A 25623-nucleotide genomic window follows, 5' to 3' on the forward strand; every position below is an offset into this window, starting at 1 on the left:
TTGCGGCACACCCCGCTTTAGATTTAAACATCTTAAGCTAAAGTGCAGGTGCCGCTATTGCTTCAAAAGCAAATAAATAGAAAAAAAAAAAGGTGTGCATTGCATTTTATTTTTCTATTTATTTACTAGCTTTAAACATCTTAAGCTAAAGCGTGGGTGCTGTGATTGATTCATAAGTAAATAAATACAAAAAAAGGTTTTTGGTTGCATTTTATTTTTCTATTTATATACTTTTGAAGCAATCGCGGCACACGTGATTTAGCTTAAGAAGTTTAAAGCTAAAAAGGGGCATGCTGTGATTGTACTAAAAGTAAAGAAATAGAAAAAAAGTTGAGTGGGCGAGTTCGGCGAGCCACAAAGAAGAAAGGAAAGGCACAGCAGCCATTATTAAAACTGAGCGGTGTTGGTTAAGAAAAACTTTGGGGGACAGCGTCTCCTGCCTGCAAGAGCAGGCAAGAAAAAGTGCTTTGAGAAAATAGTGCTCACAGGCCGTAATTAAAATATGTAGAGTAACAATACACTTAACAGGGCCAGTGCTCATGGGAGGTTACAAAAGGAGAAAAGGAGATACTACCAAGCTTATTCACGAATCAAAAGCAACCATTTACAAAGGACAGTAACAGGAGCCAATTGAAAAGATGGGCGGAAAATGGTTGGAGTTTAAAATCCATACCTGAATACAGCATGTCTCTAAGAGACAGCGCAAGCACTGCCTAGGGGAGACTTAAAAAACTGAAGATCTTAAAAGATAACTACTATGCCAAATAAAGTTTTCCTCCCAATCCATTTGACCACCACATGGCCTACTTTAAATTATAAGGTCTGTTGAACAGAATGTCACAACTGGTCCCCAAAGATGTGGAACTCCAACAAGCCAGACTGGCATTGCCTAGGAGCTAGTAAATACCTCTAACACTCTCCCCCACCCACCTTAAATTCATCTGGGTGGTGGTGCTGCCAGATGCTTGTGTACTGTCTCTGCTCAACAGTTATGCCCATATGATCACCAAGACTGCCAAATCTTAAAATGTATTTACCCGTAAGTCTTATGCAATACAAACTAAAATAAAAAAATATTCTAGCAGATTAGCTGTTGGGAGTCAGAGGGCATTTATATATATATATTTTAGTATAGGTTTTTATTGGCATTTAAAGATGACAAGTTTAACATATCCAAATAGCACTGTTAAATATAAAAACAGGGACAACCCCTACCCCTCCCCATCTAGCTCTACCAGAAGACACCGGGGTATTACATGGATCAGGGCAAATGTATTTTCAATGTCATGTCCCCACATGATCATATACAGTATTAGTGCTCTCCAATCAAAGTCCCTCAATCAAACAACTTCTCCTCTCCCTCACTTCGATCCCACAGGTCACAGGGGCAGGGCATCCAGGAGCTCCAAAAGCTCAGCAAGGACTGCCGCCCAGGCCTGCAGGCCATCCGTAAGCTTATTATCTCTACGTATTTTTCGCATATGGCTTACCTCGGCCACCGCCCATTCAGCTATATCACGCAGCCATTCAGATACTTTCGGGGCTACTGGCGACAACCATTTGATGGCTATTCTCCGCTTAGCGAGTACCAAACCCAAGAGAAGAAACTTCCTTCTAAGCTTCTTTTTCTTTCAAGTTGTTAACAAAAAAACGGTCTGCCAGAAAGTATCTAATTCGGGACACCCCAAAACATATGCAGAAAGTCTGCTCCCAGCCTGGCACAATGGGGAGCTGATCACACCAGGTAGATTGCATGCAGCGTATTCGGGGTGAGGTATACCTGATGCATTACATTATACTAGAGTAGCTTGAATCTCACACTTGTAGCAGTCCTGTTCACCCCTTCATGAGCACTCTCCCATTCTTTAACAGAAAGAAGAGGCCCCAGAATCTCATGCCACCTGTTGCACACCAGCAATTCACTCAGAGGTAAATCTTCCTGCAGTGCCCTATTGACATACAGTATTCAGTAGTGTTCCTAATGCCTAAGATTCCCAAGGAAGCTCAGGGAAGTAAGGCCATACCTCGCGGGCTGTTGCTGCAATCTTAGCAAATTGTAAAACTGGCTAATCCCCAAAGCAAACGTTTCAGCTGCATGTGCCAGCGTGATAAACCATTATCATAATGATACAAGTATTACAAGGAGTCACACCCACAGGCACACCACCTCTTATCTGACATGATCTGAGCAAAGGGGTGCTATGTCTAAATACTCAAATCTGGTGCACAGAGCCCTACGCAATACAAGTCAGACTGCCCTCTCCCATGCTCTACATATTGTTGGACAACATACGGCATTGAGGCAAGAAACCCGCCCCATCATCAAACGTTCAGGCAAAGGAACATCATCACAAGTACCACGCAAGTATTTCCGCTCCCTATCCTCTCCTTCATCAAACCAAAGTACTGCATGTTGCAACTGAGTCGCCAGATAATAAAGATCTAGGGACGGTAATTCAAGTTCCCAACGGTGCTTGAGTGTCGCCAGACTTACCCTCTTCCTCCCTGAGGCCTGTAGTAGATCGACTATCAGTTTGTCCAGTTTGACAAATTACTTCCTAGGGATCTTGAACATGGGTCCCTGAAACACAAACAGGCAGCGCAGCAGAATAATCATTTTCACCAATTCCAACCTGCCCATCAAAGACAACCGGAGAGTGTTTCAAAACTTTACTGTGGGGTTTAGCCCCATTAGTACGCTACCTATATTCAAAGCCGCTGCCCCATGAGCAATTCAGATCTTGAGATATCAGTCACCTGTCGTCTCCCCAAGGAAGGCCCAGACAAGGCAAATTCTGTCATGTCTCCCAGTCACCTCCCCAAACGGGAACAGTTTCGATTTGATACAGAAAACACACAACCCGGACATTTCGCCAGATTCGGATAGGACAGCTAACATGATAGGGACAGAGAACGTCGGCTGGCGCAGACATACCAATGCATCATCAGCATATAAGGAGACCACGTGCGTGGTCTCCCCAGTGGAAATTTCCCACCCTTGCATCACAGAGCGCAACCGGCACGCCAGGGGCTCCATCGACAATGCGAAAAGCAAGGACAACAATTGGCAGCCCTGTCTGGTCTCCCGATACAATGAAAGGCATTGTTATTATTATAAGGGTTTTGAGAAACAATCAGAAAAACTTGCTTGTGAAAGCCTAAGTAACAAGATGTGACATGTTCAGTTTTTCATAGAATTACACAGTAATGAGTCGACCAACAGATTGCAAAATTGTAAATTGTTTTTATATAGAGCTTACTGCCCCAGATGAGGTGCTCAAGTGCTTTGCAGTGAAAAGCATACTACTGCAGAACCCAAAGTTAGAGGTAAACCTGTAATAGATTAATGATATGTGCTTCCTTTCCCTTCTAGGATTGGCTGTGTTAAGTTTGTTAAGTGTTTGCTCTTTAGATCTTATGCATATATTTGAGTGTTTTGAATAGGGATAGATTAATTGAAGTGGATCAGTAAAGGTAAGATGTCAGATGATATTTGGAGTGGTAGACATGTGCGCCTGTTAGCGGGATGAACTGGATAGAAAGAGGGAAGAGTGTGGAAAGCATGTTTGGTATCCCACAGTAGCTGGAAACCTCTGGGATTAATCAGAGTGGACGGAAACAAAGAGGTAAAGTTTTTTGTTTTTTTTATATAGAAAAAATAACACACACGTATATCAAAATATATATAATATATATATATATATATATATATATATATATATATGTATAAATATAAAAAGACACACATGTACACATTATGTTTAGTCATATCGCTATACACAGCATAAACCCATATATTTAAATATATCCATATGTACATATATGTAACAATATTTACATGGCCAGACATACACATGTATGTTATACATAAATAAACATACTGTTATTCTTTTTACAATTTCTCTCTCTGTATGTTAGAATAAACATGCAGGGATTAATCTCCTGAGGCTTGAGCCGGGAGCTACAGCTTACGATATTTTCTGTTAATTTTTAGTGAAATCTGCTTTTTAAATCGTTTTTATCTCTACTGCACATTTTACCCTTTGTGAACTGTTTTACGTATTTTATGGTTGGGGGCTTTTATACCTACTATAATTGTCAGCGTAATAACAGGCTGGTAGCGCTACGCTTCTGTGCTTACCTGTCACTTTGGGGGGTCCTCAGCTCCTGGAGCACCTCCAGTTCGGCACTCCGGCCCCACGTGTGGTGGCTGGGGGGACGCCATCTTGGAGGTATTCACGGACCGCTCTAGTCTTTCCACCACATGTCTGCACTTAAGCAGACGCTGACTCGGGCGCGCAACCACAATCTCCTGAGGCTTGAGCCGGGAGCTACAGCTTACGATATTTTCTGTTAATTTTGAGTGAAATCTGCTTTTTAAATCGTTTTTATCTCTACTGCACATTTTACCCTTTGTGAACTGTTTTACGTATTTTATGGTTGGGGGCTTTTATACCTACTATAATTGTCAGCGTAATAACAGGCTGGTAGCGCTACGCTTCTGTGCTTACCTGTCACTTTGGGGGGTCCTCAGCTCCTGGAGCACCTCCAGTTCGGCACTCCGGCCCCACGTGTGGTGGCTGGGGGGACGCCATCTTGGAGGTATTCACGGACCGCTCTAGTCTTTCCACCACATGTCTGCACTTAAGCAGACGCTGACTCGGGCGCGCAGCGGGCGCGCCGATGGCGCGCCGAAGGCGCGCCTAAGGCAAGCCCGTCTGCGCCCGTCCGCGCCAGTACGCCGCCAGCGGTCAGCCTCGCTGCTGGTTTAGTGTCAGGTACGCGGGGGTACACCAGGGACTTCCTGCTGGCTGTTAGACCTAATCCTCCCCAGTGCAGCATGGTTCAATGTATTAATGCCGAGGGACCTTTCTGCTGTAATAGTTGCAGGTTTAGCTCTGACCCCCCTCCCTCACCCGTCCTCCCTTCCCCTACCAAACACCCCTTCAAAATCCTCCACCTCAACACGCGCTCATTAGTGAAACACCACAACGAAATCTACGATCTTGTTGAAACTGAATCCCCAGATGTTTTTTTCATCACAGAGACATGGCTGACGACTGATACGGTGATCGAACAGGGGCTTGCTCTTCCCCCAGGTTTTAACATCCTTACCGTCAGCAGAGATACCAGAGGCGGCGGTCTCGCGGTCATCTATAAGTCATCCCTTCTTTGTACCTTCGTTCGTGAGGTCATTGCTGGCTCCGAATGTGCTCGCTTCTCTATCTCCCCAAATGCCAATTATACCTTCTCTGGCCTCTTGATATATCGCCCTCCCGGCCCTTCTTCTGAGTTTAAGTCACCCTTGATGGAAGCTATTCATGCTCTTGCGTCCAGAACAGCTAACTTTACTCTTATAGGCGACTTGAACATCCATTTTGACCAGCACCTCGATTCATGTGTCAGCTCCTTGCTCGCTGATTTGGAAGCCTGCCAACTTAAACAGCTGGTGTTGGAACCTACGCATCTGGCTGGTCACCTTTTAGATCCGGTCTTTTCCAACATCTCCTCCCTTCAGGTCATCCCCCCTAGTCCGGTCTGTTGGTCTGACCACTACTTGATCACTATTCTTCTTCCCATAGCAGAGACCGCCTCCAGAACCTCGCCTAAAGCTTCGTTTAAACGCTATTGGCATAAACTCAAACGGGAGGACCTGTTGGCCTGCCTGTCCTCCAGCCTCCCTAACATTGACAACCTCGATCCAGAACAAGCTTACAAGGAAATCTGTGACTGGATTAACGCTGCACTTGACTCCCTTATCCCATTAAAGTGGTCGAAGGGACGCGGCGCCTGCCCTAGTCCGTGGTACACAGATACCCTTGCCACTATGCGCAGCACCTGCAAACATAGTGAGCGAGTCTGGCGCAAGGACTATTGCCCATTAAGGAAGAAGCAATATCAGGCCACTTTAAAAAGCTATCATAAAGCCATACATCACGCCCGAACGGCCTTCTTTACGAATCAAATTGCCTCCAGTAACAACCCTATTAAATGTATTTTTAAAATCCTAGATGACTTGAAGAAAAGGAAGGAGCCTCTTACGCCTCATATTGCTTCTGATAAACAATGTGAAGAATCGGCCTCCTACTTTGTTCTAAAGGTTGAAAACATCTACAAGACCTTCCCTAATCATTCCACTAAGCAAGCACACCCTCCGACCCCTACTCATTATCCTCCCCTGGAATGTATTCCTCCCATTTCGCAAGAGGAGTTCCTGACCCTCAGTTCTAAAGTTAAATCAGGGTCCCCTCTGGACCCCCTGAGACCCTCGCAATACCCAGACTGTCTCCCGGTCCTCCTTCAACCCCTTCTCTCCACTATCAACTCCTCCTTCAGCAGGGCTTTGGTCCCTGTGGCCTGGAAACAAGCCAAGGTACTCCCCCTGCTAAAAAAACCGCACCTTGATTCTTCCAAATCAGAGAATTTTCGGCCAATCTCTCTTTTACCATGGGAAGCTAAAGTTACGGAGGCCCATGTCAATAAAGTTCTTGCCGAGCACATAACCAACAATAAGACCTTAGATCAATCTCAAAACGGTTTTCGCTCGGGCTATAGCACCGAAACCGCTCTTCTAGCTGTCAGCGAAAATTTACGTTTTCTTCTTGACAACGGCCAAACAGCAGCGCTCATATTATTGGATTTGAGCGCCGCATTTGATACGGTGTCGCATCAGATTCTCCTACGCCGGCTGGAAGAAGCTGGGATTAAAGACGCTGCTCTGGAATGGTTCCGTTCCTTTTTGACCGATCGATCCTTTCAAGTCTCGGCCCCTCCTTTTTCATCCGCCATTAAATCCATCACGCAGGGGGTTCCTCAGGGTTCAGCACTCAGCCCAGCTTTGTTCAATCTTTATGTTCAGCCCCTGGCCGCTGTTGCTCGCCACCATGGACTCTCAATGGTCTCATATGCCGATGACACCCAGCTCACGGTAGCTCTCTCTGACGACCTTGCTCAAGACGCCGCCCAATTCCAACGGGGCCTTGAAGCTATCGCAGGCTGGTTGACGGAGAATTGTCTCCAGCTTAATGCTGGTAAATCAGAGGTCCTTTTAGTAGGCAAAAACAAGGAGCTCTGGAACTCCCATTGGTGGCCTCCATCTCTGGGTCCTCCCCCCCCCCCCTAAATCGGTGGTGAAGAACCTTGGCGTGCTGTTTGATTCGACCCTAAATTTTCAGGATCACACCAAAAAGATAGCTGGCACCTGCTTTGGGTTGCTGCGTACTTTACGGCCTGCTCTCCGGTTTTTTGACTCAGCAACTCGCCAGCTCATAGTCCAAGCAACCATTCTTTCAAGACTGGACTATGCAAACTCTCTGCTATTGGGGGTCAATAAAGCTGAGCTGAATCGGCTCCAGCGCACTCAAAATTCTGCAGCTCGCGCTATTCTAGGTCTGTCTAGATCATGCTCCGGAAGAGGAGCCATTCGTCGCCTCCACTGGCTCCCTATTTCAAAAAGAATTGAATATAAATCCCTCTGCCTTGCTTTTAAAATCCTCAAACTCTCTGGTCCCGAGATCTTATCTGATCTTATTAATCCTTATACCCCTAGGCGCACCTTGCGCTCATCCGATCTGATGCTGGCTGCTGTCCCCAGAGTCAAGAGATCCAGAGCTGGAGGCAAATCCTTTTGTTTCTTGGCACCTAAGCTCTGGAACTCCCTACCTCTGTCAATCCGTACTATGGACTGTTTGACCACATTCCGTAAAGCTATTAAGACCTACCTCTTTCCTGTGGCTTGATCCCCCCCTCCCTTTCCTCTGGACTTTTGTGGTTAGCGCCGGGACGCCCCTTTGCCGGGGCAGCTGCGCGCTTTATAAAAATGCGTAACATAACATAACATAACATAATCAAATCTAAATATATTGTTATATTCTTATAGATAGTTGGAACTGAGGCAATGGGCTGTGAAGTTCTCTTTGAAAAGTTGCGTTTTTGTGCTGTGGAGAAGGGGAAATGAAGTTATGTTGACTGGTGTGTGGCGGCTTTATTTTTCGCATATAGAAGGAGGATGGGGATAGGTGAGAGCTGGTGCTAGAGCATGAGGGCCGGGTTTTATCGTTCTCAATTCTGCAATGGATGCAACGGTTGAGTGAGTCATATTGTAATGCAGTTTTGGACTGAGTAGGTTGTCTCTTTGTTGCTTGGAAACTGTGAGGTTGAGAAGGGTGAAAATGAGCATTATTTGGGCTTGCCATTAGGTGTATAGTGCTTACGTGCTGGTGTTGGATGGATAGGAGGTAAGCAATGTCTGAGCTGTTTTACACAAAAGGTTGTGTGGCTTTTTAGGTTTGTTTAGGTTGGTTAATATTGTGTGATATTGGCGGAGTGACTTGAGATGTAGAGTTTGAATGTGAAGGAATGAAGATGTGTGGAGGTTGAAGGTGAGGGAGCGATGAGGTGTGGAGGCTGAAGGTGAGGGGTAAGGTTGGGTGTTAAGGGAGTCTCTGGAGAATGGGAGATGGGATACTTGGGGTTATAAGGCTTAGCTATATGATGAGTAAGGGGAACAGTTACGTTTATTGGTTGAGAGGAGTGTTGAACAAGTGTTGTCCTGGGCTTTGGGTGGCAAGAAAGGGGGGCTGTGTAGGGAGAGGGTTTGATAGGGAGTTGAAAGAGCTGGCATGGACAATATATGGAGTTGGCAAGACGTAGAGGAATGATTTACTGAGAAAAAGGAGAATGCGTATGACACTGGGAATGTATGGTTATATACTGTGTGGACCAGTGGCATACAGGGATATATGTGTTGAATTTGGGTTTAGCACAGAGTTGTGATGGGCTATGCAGAAGTGAAGGGCCCCTTGTGTAGATGATGGGGTAGAAATATATATATATATATATATATATATATATATATATATATATATATATATATATATATATAGGAGTGTTTGGTAGAGGAGGATATTGTTTGGTGGGTGAGGGTAGGATGGAGTGACCTTGTTTGCTGAGGTTAGTAGGTGTTTGGGTGTCAAGAGATTGTGTGAACATTAGTTCTCGTATGTGCTCAGTTTGATTTGAACAGGTAGAAAAAATGGGCAGTATTTCTGTGCATAGGCCCTTCCATGCCCATAATCAATCAATCAATCATGACATTTGTAAAGCGCACTACATACGAGCGAGGGTCTCAAGGCGCTCGGGGGCGGGGGGGGGGGGGGGGGGAGAGGCTGCTACTGTTCGAAGAGCCAGGTCTTAAGAAGTGTTCTGAAGGTCAGAAGGTCTTTGGTCTGCCGTAGGCGGATGGGGAGGGTGTTCCATGTCTTGGCGGCGAGGTGGGAGAATGATCTGCCGCCGGTGGTCACTCTTCAGTGCGGGTGACGGTGGTGAGGGCGTGGTCTGCGGAGCGGAGCTGGCGGGTGGGGGTGTAGAGGCTGAGTCGGCTGTTGAGGTACGTTGGTCCGGTGTTGTGGAGTGCCTTGTGTGCATGGGTGAGGAGTTTGAAGGTTATCCTCTTGTTGACAGGGAGCCAGTGTAGGTCTCTCAGGTAGGGTGTGATGTGGCTGCGGCAAGGGATGTCGAGGATCAGGCGTGCGGAGGCGTTCTGGATGCATTGAAGCCGTTTCAGGAGTTTGGCCGGGGCTCCTGCGTAGAGTGCGTTTCCGTAGTCCAGTCTATTGCTGACGAGGACCTGGGTGACTGTCCTTGTTTCGGTGGGGAGCCACTTGAAGATCCTGCGAAGCATGCGGAGGGTGTTGAAGCAGGAGGAGGAGACGGCGTTTACCTGCTTCGCCATGGAGAGGGTAGAGTCGAGGATGACCCCTAGGTTGTGTGCATGGTCGGTGGAAGTTGGGGGTGTTCCTAGTGCAGACGGCCACCAGGAGTCGTCCCAGGCCGAGAGGGTGGATCTGAGGATGAGGACCTCCGTCTTGTCCGAGTTCAGCTTCAGTCGGCTGATTCTCATCCAGTCGGCGACGGCCTTCATTCCTTCGTGGATGTTGGTTTTGGCGGTGTGGGGGTCCTTGGTGAGGGAGAGGATCAGCTGGGTGTCACTGGCGTAGGAGATGATGTTGAGGTCGTGCAGTTGGGCGACGTGGGCGAGCGGTGGCATGTAGATGTTAAACAGCGTTGGGCTGAGGGATAAGCCCTGGGGTACGCCGCAGATGATCTCGGTGGCTTCGGAGCGGAAGGGGGGAGGCGGACGCTCTGTGTTCTGCCGGAGAGGGCCTTCGCTTGGATTCCGGCATCATAGAGGCATGTTCGTAGTGTGCGGTGGTAGACCGTGTCGAAGGCGGCTGACAGGTCCAGGAGGATGAGGGCCGCGATTTCTCCGTTGTCTAGCAGGGATCTGATGTCATCGGTGGCGCCGATGAGGGCAGTTTCAGTGCTGTGGTTGCTGTGGAGCCCGGACTGGGACGGGTCCAAGATGCTGTTTTCCTCGAGGAAGCTGGTCAGTTGTTTGTTGACGGCTTTTTCGATGATCTTCGCCAGGAGCAGGGAGATGGGTCAGAAGTTCTTGAGGTTCGCCTTGGGTTTTTTGAGTAAGGCGTTGATCTCTGCGTGCTTCCAGCTCTACGGGAAGGTCGCTGTCTCGAAGAAGATGTTGATGGTGTTCCGGAGATAGGGTACGATGGTGCTGCTGGCTTTGTTGAAGATGTGGTGTGGGCAGGGGTCGTCCGGGGATCCGGAGTGCACGGTGTTCATGATTTTCATGGTGTCGTCGTCGTCGATGTTGGTCCAGGAGATCAGGCGGTTGGTGCGGGTGGTGGTCGTGGGAGCGGGGGTCTCAGTGGTTGCCGGGGTGGTGACAGTGTTGAAGCTGTCTTGGATGTCTGCGATCTTGCGGTGGAAGAAGGTGGCCAGCGAGTCGCACAGGTCTTGTGAAGGTGGGATGTCGCTGGTGTTGGAGAGTTCCTTCACGATGTTGAAGAGCTCTTTGCTACTGTGTGCGTTGTTGTCTAGGCGGTCTTTAAAGGAGGTCCTTTTGGCGGATCTGATGAGGTGGTGGTGTCTGCGGGTGGTGTTCTTGTGGGCGGTGTAGGTTTCCGGTGTTCGTTCATGGATCCAGGTTTTTCGAGTTTTCGTCAGGTTCGCTTGGAGGCCTGGGGGTCTTCGGTGAACCAGCTGGCTTTCTTGCTAGTGTGGGTGTTGGAGGGGTTCTTGAGGGGGGCGAGGGTGTTGGCGCAGTCATTGATCCACTGTTTGAGGTTGGGGGCGGCGGTGTCGGTCGGATCTGCGGGTGGGTTCCAGGCGAGGGAGGTGGAAAGCTGGTCTTCGGTGACTTTGCTCCAGCAGTGGCGTGGCATCTGTTGGGTGCGGTGGTGCGTGGTGGGTTTCCGGAAGGTGAAGTGGATGCAGCGGTGATCGGTCCAGTGGAGCTCGGTGGTGTGGTTAAAGGAGACGTGGGAGCTTGCGGACAAGATGGGGTCAAGCGTGTGGCCGGCAGAGTGGGTGGGTGTAGTGACGAGTTGTCTGAGTCCGAGGTTGGCGAGGTTGGCCATCAGGGTGGAGGAGTTGGTGTTGTTGTTGTTGAGGTGGAAGTTCAGGTCCCCGAGGAGTATGTAGTTCGAGGACGCGAGGGCATGTGTGCTGACGAGGTCGGTGATGAAGTCGCTGAACTGTGCTCGTGGTCCGGGGGGTCTGTAGATGAGGGTTCCTCTGAGGGTGGTGTTGGGATCGGTGTGGATCTGGAAGTGCAGGTGTTCGGCAGGTGCTGAGGGTGTCGTCGGTGTTGGTTGAGACTTTGTGAGTGTTCCTGTGGACGATGGCAATTCCTCCTTCTACTCCACTGGTGCGGTCCCTGCGGGTGATCTTATAGCCTTCCGGGATGGCTATGGCGATGTCGGGTGCCGAGGAGGGGTTCAGCCAGGTCTCCGTCAGGAAGGCGACGTCTGGGGTGTTGGAATCCAGTAGGTCCCAGAGTTCCACGGCGTGTTTGCATGTGGAGCTGGTGTTGAGAAGGATGCATTTGAGGTGGTTGGGTTCTTTGGTAGGTGGTTTGGCGGACCGGATGCTGGTGAAGCTGCAGTTCCGGCAGGAGAAGGGTCCTTGGGTGCGCTTCGGGGCGGCCAGGCAGCACGTGCGTCATCGTCCAGCATGGAGTGCGTGGAGGGTGCTGGAGCCGTAGCGGAGATGGGCATCGTGGCGTTCGTGGGGGCCAGGGGTTCTGGTGCTGGGCGCAGTCCATACAGGCTTGCCACACTTGTCCTCTCTGACCGTTGCCTTGACACTCAGGATAAGACGCCCTAAAGGAGGGGTTGCATGAGCTTGTGGTGTGGTCATGTGACCCTTTCTCACTTGCAGACCCATAAACCATCAAACGAGTAGGAGAGCAGAGGGGTGCATTCAGATTTGTGATCCACAACTAGTGTCTGAGCAGGAAGGGAGAGGTGGGTATGGAGAAAGGGAGGAGGGGGTAGGATGGAGGCAGGAAGACTGCAGGTACACATAAATAAGACCCCCCCCTCCCCGCCAAAGTATTGTATGCTATTAAGATCGTTAACAATTAGAGTTCCTATCAATCCAGATTTAACTGAGCCCCACTCTGCCTGCTTCAGGGCTGCTTTCTGAGTCAATCGCATCTTATCCAGATTGAATAATTCAGTGTGGGTCTTGTGAATCACAACTCAACTTCCAGCAATAACAGACAACCATACAAGAAAATGCAGAGAAGGGAATTTCTAGGAATTTCAAAACACCACTTTTGCTGTACACAGACAAAGGCAAAAAAAATCAGCACTTACCAAAAGGTCCAGCCACCCGGAGCCCTGCCAGAGGGTTAAATGGACTCAACACGGCACCCACTGCTTTAATCCAGATTGGAATTGGTCTTTCGCCCTCTGCATGGTCAGGCCTCTCTGGAAAACCCCATGGCTCCACCAATACAAGGTGTTTTACCCTGCAGATAAAAGGCAATGCAGGTGTTAAGGCGACAGTCTCTTCCAGATGTGATTCCGTCACTCTCAAGCAAAGAGCAATGAAGTTTAAAGGACTCTTAAGACTTTTTTGATTTGTGTCTTCATTAGAAATGAAAGGGCTCTTAGCTTTGTACTATTAACCCTACAATGTGAAAACCCCAAACCAGATAAATTCCACATTTTCACGTCAAATACTTAGAAGCAAAATAAGATACCTATTGAATTGCCAAATGTTTCCCCCACCAACGCCCCTCTCTTCATAGATGTTGTTACATGTGTATATTCAACAAGGTTTTCAATTTTAATTAAAGATACCAAGGCAACACCTGGTCCTATTCATCATCCTGGGACCTGATGCAAATCCTGCCAAAATGTGTGTATTGCGTGGACTGAATTCCAAAAAGGCCAAAAGAAAATGTTAAAAAATGTTTTAGAAAAACTATCAATAGAAAGAAGCTGTGAAACTGTACATTTGACAGTAAATGGCAGAATAAACTTCACATGTAAAATTATGTATTTTATCAGCATTCCGGAAAACAGTGTTCGTTCAGAAAACTGGTCACAACTCACAAGAATTACCATAATTTTCAAAATATGTGCCCAATTTTAAAACTTACATGCCTTTTCCATGTTGATAAAATGTTACATAAACTGCCAAACCCTAAATAGCGACCTATCTAAAATTCTAAATTTAGCCAAAGATACTGGGCCCGGTTCACAGAACTAACTTAAGACAAAATCCTAAACTTACTACCATTTTGGTATTTACAGAAGGCACTTACTCATTTTGGTATTCACAGAAGCCACTTACTCATTTTGGTATTCACAGAAGCCACTTACTCATTTCGGTATTCACAGAAGTTAGGAGTCCTAACATTAGGACTCCTAAATGCCTTCTGTGAATACCGAAAGCCTTAAAATTAGGATTTTTCTCAGTTTAGTAGTAGTAAAGTTTGGAGTCCTAACTTTAGGACTCCTAAACTGAGAAAAATCCTAATTTTAAGACTTTCGGTATTCACAGAAGGCATTTAGGAGTCCTAAAGTTAGGACTCCTAACTTCTGTGAATACCAAAATGAGTAAGTGTCTTCTGTGAATACGAAAATGGTAGTAAGTTTAGGATTTTGTCTTAAGTTAGTTCTGTGAATCGGGCCCAGTGTCTTTTATCCACGTTTCCAAAATGTAGCCAGCCATCTACAGTTGCCAGGTCATCAAAGTGATACTGAAAACTATTTTGTGTTAACTGTTAGCACGTCACTGTGCTCTGTCAATGTTGACTTAATACAACATATACATGGACATCTGATGTTAAGGTGTGACTGAGATGCGTCCAATTTCCAAACACTACAGCCGAGCAATGACGTGCTCAAATGCCACAAAATGTCATTGACCTCTTTCTCTTGGCAAAAAAACAAAACAGGCCATTTTTAGAAAAAAATGTTATTGATATTGCCAATATTTACCAAAATTTCATGTACACATTTGGAAATGAAATTCCGCTTGATTTTGAAATCACGCAAATACGTTTTCCACATTCCATTGCTCGTAACCATAGCTGACGTGTTCAGAAAGGTTACAGACTAGGGCAGGGCCAGTACTGAACCCAAAATGCCCGTTAGGGTGCACAATAGTTTAAAGAGGCACTTTTTCTCACTGTCATTCAACAGTGAAACCTGATAAAGTCCACTGAAAGTGTGAGTTACCTTCCTACCATGGACGTCAATTCACCAAAATGCCAGGAGTGGCGGAAGTGACTTCAAAAGCCCTTTGACCTTCACTTCACTCACACATACACATGCCTACACATACACACGCTTACACATACACACGTACTCACACATACACACTCACACACATTGACACACACATTCCCTCTTACATAAACACACTCAAAACTGCACACAACATGCATACATTTAAAGGCATTCTTTTACTTACCTCAGCTGCCAGGGAAAGTCATAGTCCAGCTATCTGTACTCGATTTTTTTTATTAAACCAATAGAGAATGTAATATTATTCACTATTAGTATAATGAAACATTGACAAAAAATAAGAAGAATGAAGCCCCCAACAACATCGATAGGGACGAGTTGCTTTAGTTCCTGGCACTGATTTTGCCACTGCTAACGCAAGGGGTCGCAAATGCAGTGCCACGGCTCACAAGGGGCATGCCAGGGGTCGCAAACCCCTGTCGACCCCTAAATGACGTTCATGCTTCCTATATGCCCAATATGCCCACACTTCTACCTTTTCAAATAGTTCAGAACTCAACACACATGCATGTGAAGCCTGATAAGTTGTCTCCTCCGTCTCCCATTATCTTCTTCCTACTTCCTGGGTTGCTGGTGAGCTCTTCCTGGTTTCTTCTGGTTGAGAGAAATGTCATGCGGCACTCCTCCTCCCGTAACCAGAAGCATTATCTAGATGGCTTCCAGAAAGAATAAGCTAGCCATCATGCTAGCATCATGTGGGCTGGGGGTGTTCGCGTATAGAGGGGACTTGGCCTGGCAGTTTGGGCTGGTTTGTTCCAAATGGATGAAGACCAATGCTCAGTTGCAAATGGTCAGCCCCTCTCTGTTGGAGCACAGTGAGCAAACAAAACGATTAGAGGACGGTAACCTAGAGCAGTCACCATCTGCTGAGATGAATTCAAGCATTCCAACAATCATGTTCTGCTTTTGTTCATTTTAGCATGGAACCACCAATCAACAAGTCAATCAGAAACATTTTCCTTTCCTTGTATCCCTCTGAAAGATAGCTCATGATATCCCACCAAATCTCTGTGGCACAGTCATAGGATCTGTGGTTGAATCCCATGTATATTATGTCAGCTCCTCAGGGCTTTAAGTGGGCCGGGTCCCTCTGGGTCTCACATGCATCAGTGGGTCATAAAAGTGTTCAGAATACATGCTCATCCAATCCAGTCTTTGGTGGTAATTGTATTTGTGATACTACGTGAACCTGTATGAAGGAGGTACACCGCTGTAAAAATATTGACAGGGCGATAATTAAGTAAAGAGACGTGGAAAGAAACAATGCGAGGAAAGAGGAGTTAAGGAAAGAACTGGAATGATTAAGACTGTGAAGACCACGACCCCTTACACAGACCTTAGTATTGAGTCACATTCATTTTCAGATTCGAAACATTTATAATTCTGATCAAAATCATGGTTACTCATTTCTCTAATAAGCACTGGTAAAGTCAATTGTTCTGGCACGTTTTAGGTGTTTGTTCGTTGTTGTAATGTGTCTGGCTGCAATCTCATCACAAAAAGCTCACACAGAGGCACCAAAATAAATACTTGTCAAGGGGCATGCTATGGGAAGTACTTGAGTTTCGTTTACACATTTTAAGCCATAGTCTTAATATTATAGGTCACACCTCTTGGAAAAGATTCCTAGTTAAGCTTCTTGTGCCGTGCCTCTTTAGGAGACCCCTGTCACTTTTTCATCCCACTTATATCCCTGCAACTCGCTATACATAGGAATCACAAAACACCTGGAGCAGAAAAACCGGAGTCTCCGCAATAGGGATAAGGTTTTATCCCATCTCCGCGAGGCGGAACTTACAATGACTGTGGGTTGATAACTGAGTTTAGCTTCAAAGCCAAAGTAGTGTGCACCAGTGTCTCCATGTGACTGCTCCTCTATATTTTTTCTTTTACATTATTTTCATAGTCACTTAAACCATTTACCACATTCAACATGACAGTGGATTTCATTAAAGAAAACATCACATCACTTCCCAGACAGAGGATGTTGATCCCACTGTCATGCCCACAAACTGGTTTATAAATGGTAGGTCCACAGTCACCTCATCCAACTGTTCCTTTCCTCATGTCAAACACACCATCCTAAAATCCCACCCATTTCGAATTGTGCAGGCTGTCCCTTGTATCACCTTGTCCTGAGGAAGACCCGCTGTGCCTATTAGTAAATCACGCACCCCATTGCTTCGAAATGTCGACTTGCTTGTGATAATCCGATAATCCTGACGCTACTTTCTCCGCCCCACGTGAAACGGAAATTTAAAATCCTAAGCAGCACAGAGCTTTATGTACCAAGAGATGGATGTCCTTTGAATGACCATTTTCAGCATTTCATACAACACTGTATATATTTTGTTCACATTCAGCACTTTTTTCACCATATCACTTGCGCCGTTGGAACAAATTGTATGTTCGTGAACTTTGACAGCCTGTTAATGTCATTTCGACAGAATAAAATGTTAAAAAAATATGGATTTAGCCTTAAATACAGACCTTGATTGGTTCAATTTTGGTGTGTTTTTGTTTTTTGATTCATGATATTTGCCTTTTCTTTTCTTCGCTTTTCATTGATTATTACTGAAAGGTTTGAGTATTGTTATTCAGTAAACCTAGAATCAATTCTGTACCCGACAGAGCCACACATTTTCTACACTCACAAACTGGTTTGGGTGGTTCTTTTTCATATTTCCGGTTCTTCTTCACAGCAGACCGTGATGATGCTAGCTCCGCGCCAGAGGACCTAGGACGACCTGAGCACAATAATGTGTAAAACCTCTGCAACTGGCTATCATCAGCCTTCCTGAAGTGGCAATCAGGGAGAGACAAAAGGGGGAGAACCCTCCCTTAAAACCTTCTTCCCTCTAACAACAGAGGGCCAGATGCATCAAAAGGTTTTGCCCATTCTGTGTCTATGGGAAAAATGTGTTCATGCATATGGCCCAGAATCTGCTGATTCACCCCAATTCTCCTACCATGAACCCAAATGGCAGAGCTCTTGAAGCTCTAATCGGGAATCCACAGTTACTAGGTGACCGTACTCTGATGCCTCCATCGTCCCATACTCCGATGTCGAAGGTTATACCCTTAACTTCATGAGTGCCAGTAATCCATGTCTGGGGAAGCTCTACCACAATCTCCATCTTCTGCCATAAAAAAACCAGGAGCGTTCCAAAATGAATCTTGCCACTTTTAGCAATCTTAGACTCACATCCACATGGAGTCCTGCTACTATGCAAGCTTTACACAACACAAAATTTACAAGCACATGAGATGTCAACACAAGGGTATGGGTGTCTCATGCTAGCGGAACTTTAACACAAGTGTGGCCAGCATACGCCACACTCTGAATCAGAGACAAAGGTCTGATTAGCACTAGCATTATTAAAACAGTACTCTGCCACCACAATTAACGTTGACAACTCAAGACACAGATAGCACTCCCATGTCAGCGAGAGTGATCGCAGGGTATGCCCTTCCAAGCTTCAGAACAAGGCTCTGGACCTCGGAGTCAAAAGGATTGGCCTAGGCCTCAGGGTGCATGCTGGATGAGCATGTGAGCTGGAACACAAAATTCAGAATACCATATATCACATGCAGTTGGGTCACTCAAGACAGGGGTACACACCTGTTAACCATGCAAGGGACATTTCTATTCCAACACTAACCCTAATTTATATTGCACACTCTGTAACAACTTTACTCTTCTTGCCTTCATCAAAGCCTACAAAGAGCTAAGCTTGTTTCATTTTAGTTACAGAAAGGGTAAAAGTTAAGGATAAGGTAAGGTATAAGATTAGAGTAACAGAGAGCATTAGACTTAGGGTTATTGTTTTGGATATGATGAAATACATAGCTACTGTGTAAGTGTGAGGATAAGGCTTAAAGTAAGAGGGAGGAATTGGATCAGTGTTAGGTTAGAGGGTTGGGTCTGGTCACCTTACAGATGGAAAAAGCCATAGTGTTAGTTTTAGGGGAGGTGATAAGTGCTGGAGTCACTTTCAGCATGGGTGAATGCCTACAACAAGAGCATTAATTATGACAATTACACAGGTAGCGTGTATCTTAAATGTATCGAACTTTTTTTGTTTTGAACTTCAGGATTTTAATTTTGGTCAGTCCAGATTTAACATCACCTTTCAACGAATGCAACAGTGTTTATGGCTAATGGTCCTCTAAGACTACTGATGAATTAGAGTAAAGAAACAGGGACAGGGTGGGGCGACTGTGGGAGGAGCAAGGCGGGATCATATGAGACCAATGTAAATGGGGTACAAGATAAATGGACTGTGGGCGGGAAAGAAGTGGGTTGTATTTGGGCAGGGTCTACTTTGTCCCTGATAGCGAGATGCACCAAGGGGCCATCCTTTTTAAATGGATATTTTTTAACTGGATTAAAAGCCATCCATGCAATAAATGATTACAATGAGCTGCGCCCTAAAAAAGATGAGCCAATCAAAATGCACCTTTTGTTGCCAACTCTCAACCTTCATAAACACACGTGCTGTATCAGGAAATGCACCATACAGACATCAGGTAATAGTAATTTAAATGCCACTGAAGTTGAATGTAATCTTCTCTTATGGATGATTCACATAAGAGACAATGTAAGGTCAATTCTTCATTTAAGGAATGAGGCTCCTCATAACAATTTCCGCAGCGGCAGTAATTCAGATATAATTTCATGGAGCACATTACTCACCATAGTTTCCTTTACTTCAGATTGCCATTTAGTTTTTTAATCCTTGAAGAGCAAAAACCTGCTCTTCAGCTTTAAAAACTGCCCCACTCATGCACAATATTTTTCTTAGTCATCCTGGCCTATAAAAGCCTGCACACCTTCAGCCTACAAGTAAGCGACAGTAACTGAGCAATGAAGTTTGGACCCACTGTTAACAAATGAAAGAATCCATTCTGAGGTATCAGCATTTGACAAAGTAGCTCATGACTCTCTAATAAACAGACTTTGACCAGAGTCAAAGGGTGTTACTCTCATTAGGACATGGTATTCCTCATTACGTTTGTGTGGGTTCCACAGAGTTAAACTGAACCCATTTAAATGCAACAGGGAGGGTATTTCATGTAGAGTTCCACAAGGATCACTCATCATCAGTCTTGCCTAACATCTCGTGTTACAGAGCTCATGCACTGCTTCATCCTCTAATTGGTCATGATACCCCAGGTGGGGTGACAGTCTGCTCTTGTTAAATGCAATAAGCATGAACATCTTGTTCCCCTATTCAACCTACTTAAAGAATCTGATAGTTGAATGTCAAGCCTATGATAGAGATAGCAAGCTTTAAGTTCAGGTCTAAAGGCCAGTCAGAGCGCTAGAACGATGGGCCCCTCAGTCTTGCTTATTACAGAGCAAAAGCTTCAATGCAGGAAGACTTCTTTTATCTTAACAGGGAAAAACAGAAGAGAAGTTTCAGTCCACCCACCTACCTACTTTTCTTGATCTTGAATTTTTACAATCTAAAAATGGCCAACACAACCCTTCAAGAGCAAGTCTGCTTCGTAGTTCAGAGTTGTTTTTTACAGTTGCACTTGCAAAAGATTTTACCTATGCTTTCTTTCCATCTAAAAGCTTGGACTGTGGATGTAAACGTTTGTAAAACCCTAGCAGAGAAGATACAGGTGTCTAAGAAAGCTGTTGTCAGAGTAATCAATGGCCTCGAAAAGAAAAAACATATCCCATGCAAGAACATCTATGAATCCTTGAGAGGAATAGGGTCATTTCTAGGGTAGCCTGTTCGAGTGTCTATGGGGTCTGGCATCAGCCTATCCTACATCCATAGTTGGGTGGCATCTTGGATTCTAAGGAGCATTGGGAGCTATTTCATCTCAGTGCCTACGTACAAGTTTGCCTTCAAGGGCAAGCACTGCTTTGTAGCCCAGGCTGTGTTTATTTTGAGCAGTCTATCTGCTCAAACCTGGCCTATATCTGATCGGACAGGTTTCAAGCAGCTTCTCAAAATTATCTTTCCTAACTGCGGAAAACAGTCAACAGTGCTTAGATAATGCTCTGGGGTTAAACTGTGCAACAGAAGATTGTATGTGTTTTCTGGAAAAACGATTCCATGGCAACACCGTTGATGAGAAACCTCACCTAAACTGTTTAATGAAAATTTGCAGGATGAGTGGAATATATTATTTCATTGATATCAGTTCATTGAAAGTCTTGTTTTCTAAATTGGCTTTTGTAGGCTTATTCTTTAAGGTCTAAATAAAATGGTTGCAGGTATTTCAAAAATATTTCAGTGCTTTATGTCAGGGGACAATATTCCAGATTTATATCCTAAACATTGTGAAACAATTACTTTGGATGCTTTTAATTCACAAACCCCTTACCACCTCACATTCTATCCATCTCTGACCCCTTCACAACTCCTAAATGACCCCTAAATTCCCCCACACCACACCTAAGCCCCACCCAAACCTGACCCCTAACCCTTTCTACGCATTGACTCAACCAATTCTCAAACCATAAAACCACTCACCACCCCTAAACTCCACCCAATCCTGAACCCAAAAACTCATTTCTACTCCTAAACCTCACCCATCACTGAACCCTTAAAACCCCTCATCACCCCTACACTTCACCCATTTCTGAACCATAAAAGAATCCTCACCACCCATCCCTGACCCCTAAAATCCCTTCACCACTCCTAAACTCACCCATCCCTGACCCCTAAAATCCCTTCACCACTCCTAAACTCACCCATCCCTGACCCCTAAAAACCCTTTATTTATATATCTAAACTTCACCCATCCATGACCCCTTAAAACCCAGTTCTGCCCATAAAATCCACCCATTCCTGACCCCTAAAACGCCTCCACCTGTCCCCGATTGGTAAAAACCCTTCACGACTCCTAAACTCTACCCATCACTGAACATTAAAAACACTCACCAGCAGTAAACTCCGCCTATCTGTGAACCCTAAAATCCCACCAACAGCTTAAACTCCATACATTACTGGTCCCTAAAATACCCTAACCACCTCTAATCTCTACCTATCCCTGAATCCCAAAAGCCCCTCTCTACGCCTGAACTCTACCCATCTCTGACCCCTGAAACGCATCATTACCCATAAACTGAACCCATCCCCGAAACCAAAAAACCCTCAATATTCCTAAACTCATCCACAGTTTAACGTAATTTTGGGGTTTTCCTTAAAATTAGCTTTCCTTAAAAATGTTTCTTTTAATTTTCGATTTATTTGTATTTCCATAGAAGTGGTTTTCCATGGTTTGGTTTCCTCCAATGTGGTTTCTGTTTTTTTCCCATTAATCCACATATATCATCTACAGAAACGTACTAAACAGTCTGTCGTCTCAAGAAGAATTGCTACTGGTGAAAAAACAGCCTGGAAAATATTTCTCTGAAAAAGAAAACAGATATCTCTTGTCTGTTGGCCAGACAAGAGATAGGCCATTAAAAGAACTTCAAGAGAGCTGCGTGAGCAGTTTAAGATATGAAAAGTTAAAGAATAAAAATGGTTTAAATGGGTACAGTTAACCCAACTGATGCTTACTAGATGGGACTACTGGATGTGATGCAAAAGCTAACAAATTCCTGTTACCAACTTAACCTATGTTTAGTGCTTGGGCCATACTACAGAGGTGTATTGGGAGCACAGTGAGCATCTGCCTCCGTTTTCACTACTCCCAAGACACTTTTGTATTACAGAAGGAGCCTTAAACACATGTGCGGCTCCTTCCATAATAAAGCGGGCATAACATCAAAACCCCCGGGGGCGACGCACAGTATGGCATCCTTTGGGTGATGGACACAGAATTAAAAGAACTTCAACAAGTGGGGCGGTGTGTCTGATTGTACTTTGCATTGGGGTCCACTTTTTTTCTCCCCCTCTCTCTTTGTCACATTTTGTGACCATTCTCACCCCCAAGATAGACTGAGGAACACCAACATATAGGTCACTAGTTGAGCAGGAGCTCCAGTATCTCTGCGGGTACAGCTAGACCTATGATGGGAAATGGGAGGCCTTAAGGTCCACACGATGCAGGTGCATTCTAGGATATTTTCAGAGAAACACAAATGCATGGGCAAACCACTGCCTGTGTTTCTTGCAGTACTCCAAAGATATAGCATATAACTACTGAAGAGAGCACACTTCCCCTTGTATTGAGGCACAAAGCACAGGTCTGTACCAGATGCCACAGTGCGCCTGTAATGTAAGCCAAAACAACAGTTGATGGACAGAATGCAGAACAATGTCATACATTCACCCCAGTACAGGGATCTGGGCCTAAATCCATCGTTTTTTTGCTCACCATGCCATTCCAGTTTGAACCCAGCCATATGCAAATCAGTCTTGACCCTGAGCCTCATGGGAACAGTCCAGCCCGAACTGCCAAGCCAGGTCCTCCCTGGACTGGAACCAAGCATCCTAGGACCGGTTTCGGGGTTTCACCCCTCTTCAGCCAGGATAGCTTAATTCCAGTGGCATGGAGAGCACGGGACTCATGTCTGAGCATACCCGTCCCACTCGGGGTGACAAATGCAAAAACAACAGTTGATGGACAGAATGCAGAACAATGTCATACATTCACCCCAGTACAGAGATCTGGGCCTAAATCCATCGTTTTTTTGCTCACCATGCCATTCCAGTTTGAACCCAGCCATATGCAAATCAGTCTTGACCCTGTGCCTCATGGGAACAGTCCAGCCCGAACTGCCTAGCCAGGTCCTCCCTGGACTGGAACCAAGCATTCTAGGACTGGTTTCGGGGTTTCACCCCTCTTCAGCCAGGATGGCTTAATCCCAGTGGCATGGAGAGCATGCCCCTTTGGTATCGCTTTGTTCGCCCTAAGTTGGCAGGGTATGCCCAGACGTGGGTCCCTTGCTCACTTTGCCACTGGATTCAAGATAGCCTGGCTGATGAGGGTTATGAACCCGAAACCAGTCCCAGGATGCTTGTTTCTGGTCCAGGGAAGACATGGCTTGGCAGTTTGGGCTGGACTGTTCCCATGAGGCACAGGGTCAGACTGATTTGTATATAGCCATGTCTGAACTGGGGTGGTGGAGTGAGCTAAAGAATGATGATGGATTAAACCCAAATCAGTTGACTGGGGGTGAATGTTTGATTTGCTCAAACGCTCCGTCCATAATCCCCTTTGGTATCGCTTTGTAATGTAAGCCAGCAACAAAACATATTTTAAAACGTATTGGTCTGGGCCTGTGGATCTGGATAATGAAACAAAGCAACAGGCTGATGCAAGTGATCCCTTCAATTGTCTTGCCTATCTAAAATCTAACTTTCTTACAGGCTAGAAACCAAGCCAGTGGTTAGTCAATAAGGTTTGCTGACCTTAAGAGACAGAGGTCAAATGATGGAAGATGCATGCTCATATGGAGAAATGAAGGTATGTCTTTTGAATCCAGGATACAAGTTAGAGGTAGAAACCCCAATCCAAGGCCTGGGCAGCAAGCACAGGTACATGGAACACAGAAGAACAAGACACCACAAGAGTCAAACAATACGCCTCAAGAGCCTCTGTCGCTGCTGGATCCCTTGACAGGCTTTGCCATTGCAGACCAGGCGTGCTTATCAATCGGCTGCTCTGTCTGACGAGTTTGTCCAATACAAGCTTGCAATACAAACTTGCAATTGATTTTCTCCTTTCTAATCAACATGAAGGGGCAACAGATCAGAATAGGAGAGTTTACATCTGAAAGGTTAGAAATCACAAGTGAGGCACAGCCTGGATCCACCTCCGTCCCCTCCTATTTAACATCTTCATGTCTAAAACAGCCCAGCTGATACACTCCTCAATACCACACCCATACAGAGGATTCATCAAACCCACCTCTGTCCCCTTCTATACAACATACAAAATGCTTCAGGTAGCCCAGCTGATCACAGTCTGTCACGTCAAGGGATGCTCAGAACCTGATAAATCCGTCAGGTGATGCCTGAGATCCCAGTGTCTTAGCTGGCTGCAGACCTTAATGCCACATACATAAAACTTCATCAGGGCTTCTATATATCCAATATGGAATTAATTTCCAGAATTGATACCAATTAATCAGTATGTGGATTAAATACAGATAATACTCCTTCTACTTGTAATGGAACGTGTGTATCCCTTATATCCTTGGGGATTATTTAATCCATAAGTATAGCAGCAGGTTTTATTTACCAGTCATTGGTACCTCAGAGTCCAGTACCGTACCCACGCCGAAATCCGTAAATAAACCCCAAGGATATAAGGGATACACATGTTCTATTACAAGGAGGAGGAGTATTATCTCTGTATTCAATCCACATACTGATTAACTGGTATCAATTCTGGAAATTCATCCATATTGGATATATAGAAGCCCTGACGACGTTCAAGTGGGATACTTTAAACAAAACGCGTTTGCTGAAAGTTTGATGCATATGGATTTCATATAAGGAATTAATGTTAAACATGAGAGAAGAGCAAAAACTAAATAAAAAGGAATATTTATAAAGACTGAATAATCATTTGGATAAGGACCTTCCTGGTGCACCATTCCACTACAAGCATAAGGATCAAATATTTAACTGAAGGCTACTGCGGCAGGCTAAAGGCATCAGTTACCGTTGAAAAGACTGACTGGAATTCAACCACTGCTAGTAGCTAAGACACAGATCACTCGTGCATGTCATTACACGCAAGCTTGTCCCAATGTAAATCAGTTTAGTTTAAGTTTGCAGAGAAGACAAAAGACACGCTTCGCAGAGCTGAAAACAAAGCTCTCAGTCCTACCATGAGGCGTAAAAAAGGATCACATGACTACAGCTAAACAAGGTTTGAATTGGCTGGGAGTATGCAAGGCCTTATGCCTGTTGCATAAAGCCACTTCTTGAAAGCTAATGACCCCAATACAAGCGAGAGGTTGGAAACACAGAGGCAAGAGGAAACACTCAACTTCAACTGGACTCTCTCTTTGAAAAGCAAGCGTACAGATCTTGGAATATCCCAACACCTGGGGGGGAACAGTGGTACAAACTAA

General features: G+C 45.3%; 1 protein-coding gene across 2 annotated transcripts in view; it reads right to left on the reverse strand.

The window, feature by feature from the left end:
• Window positions 1–25623, reverse strand: part of ABHD5 (abhydrolase domain containing 5, lysophosphatidic acid acyltransferase) — a 183343-nt gene that overhangs the window by 35158 nt on the left and 122562 nt on the right. For both annotated transcript variants that reach the window (XM_085630598.1, XM_085630597.1), the window contains one exon: window positions 12681–12835. In XM_085630598.1, the coding sequence (XP_085486724.1) occupies window positions 12681–12835 (155 nt within the window). The remainder of the gene's footprint in view (window positions 1–12680; window positions 12836–25623) is intronic.

The sequence above is a fragment of the Triturus cristatus genome, chromosome 10 (assembly GCF_964204655.1).
Source record: "Triturus cristatus chromosome 10, aTriCri1.1, whole genome shotgun sequence".
Taxonomy (NCBI): Eukaryota; Metazoa; Chordata; class Amphibia; order Caudata; family Salamandridae; genus Triturus; species Triturus cristatus.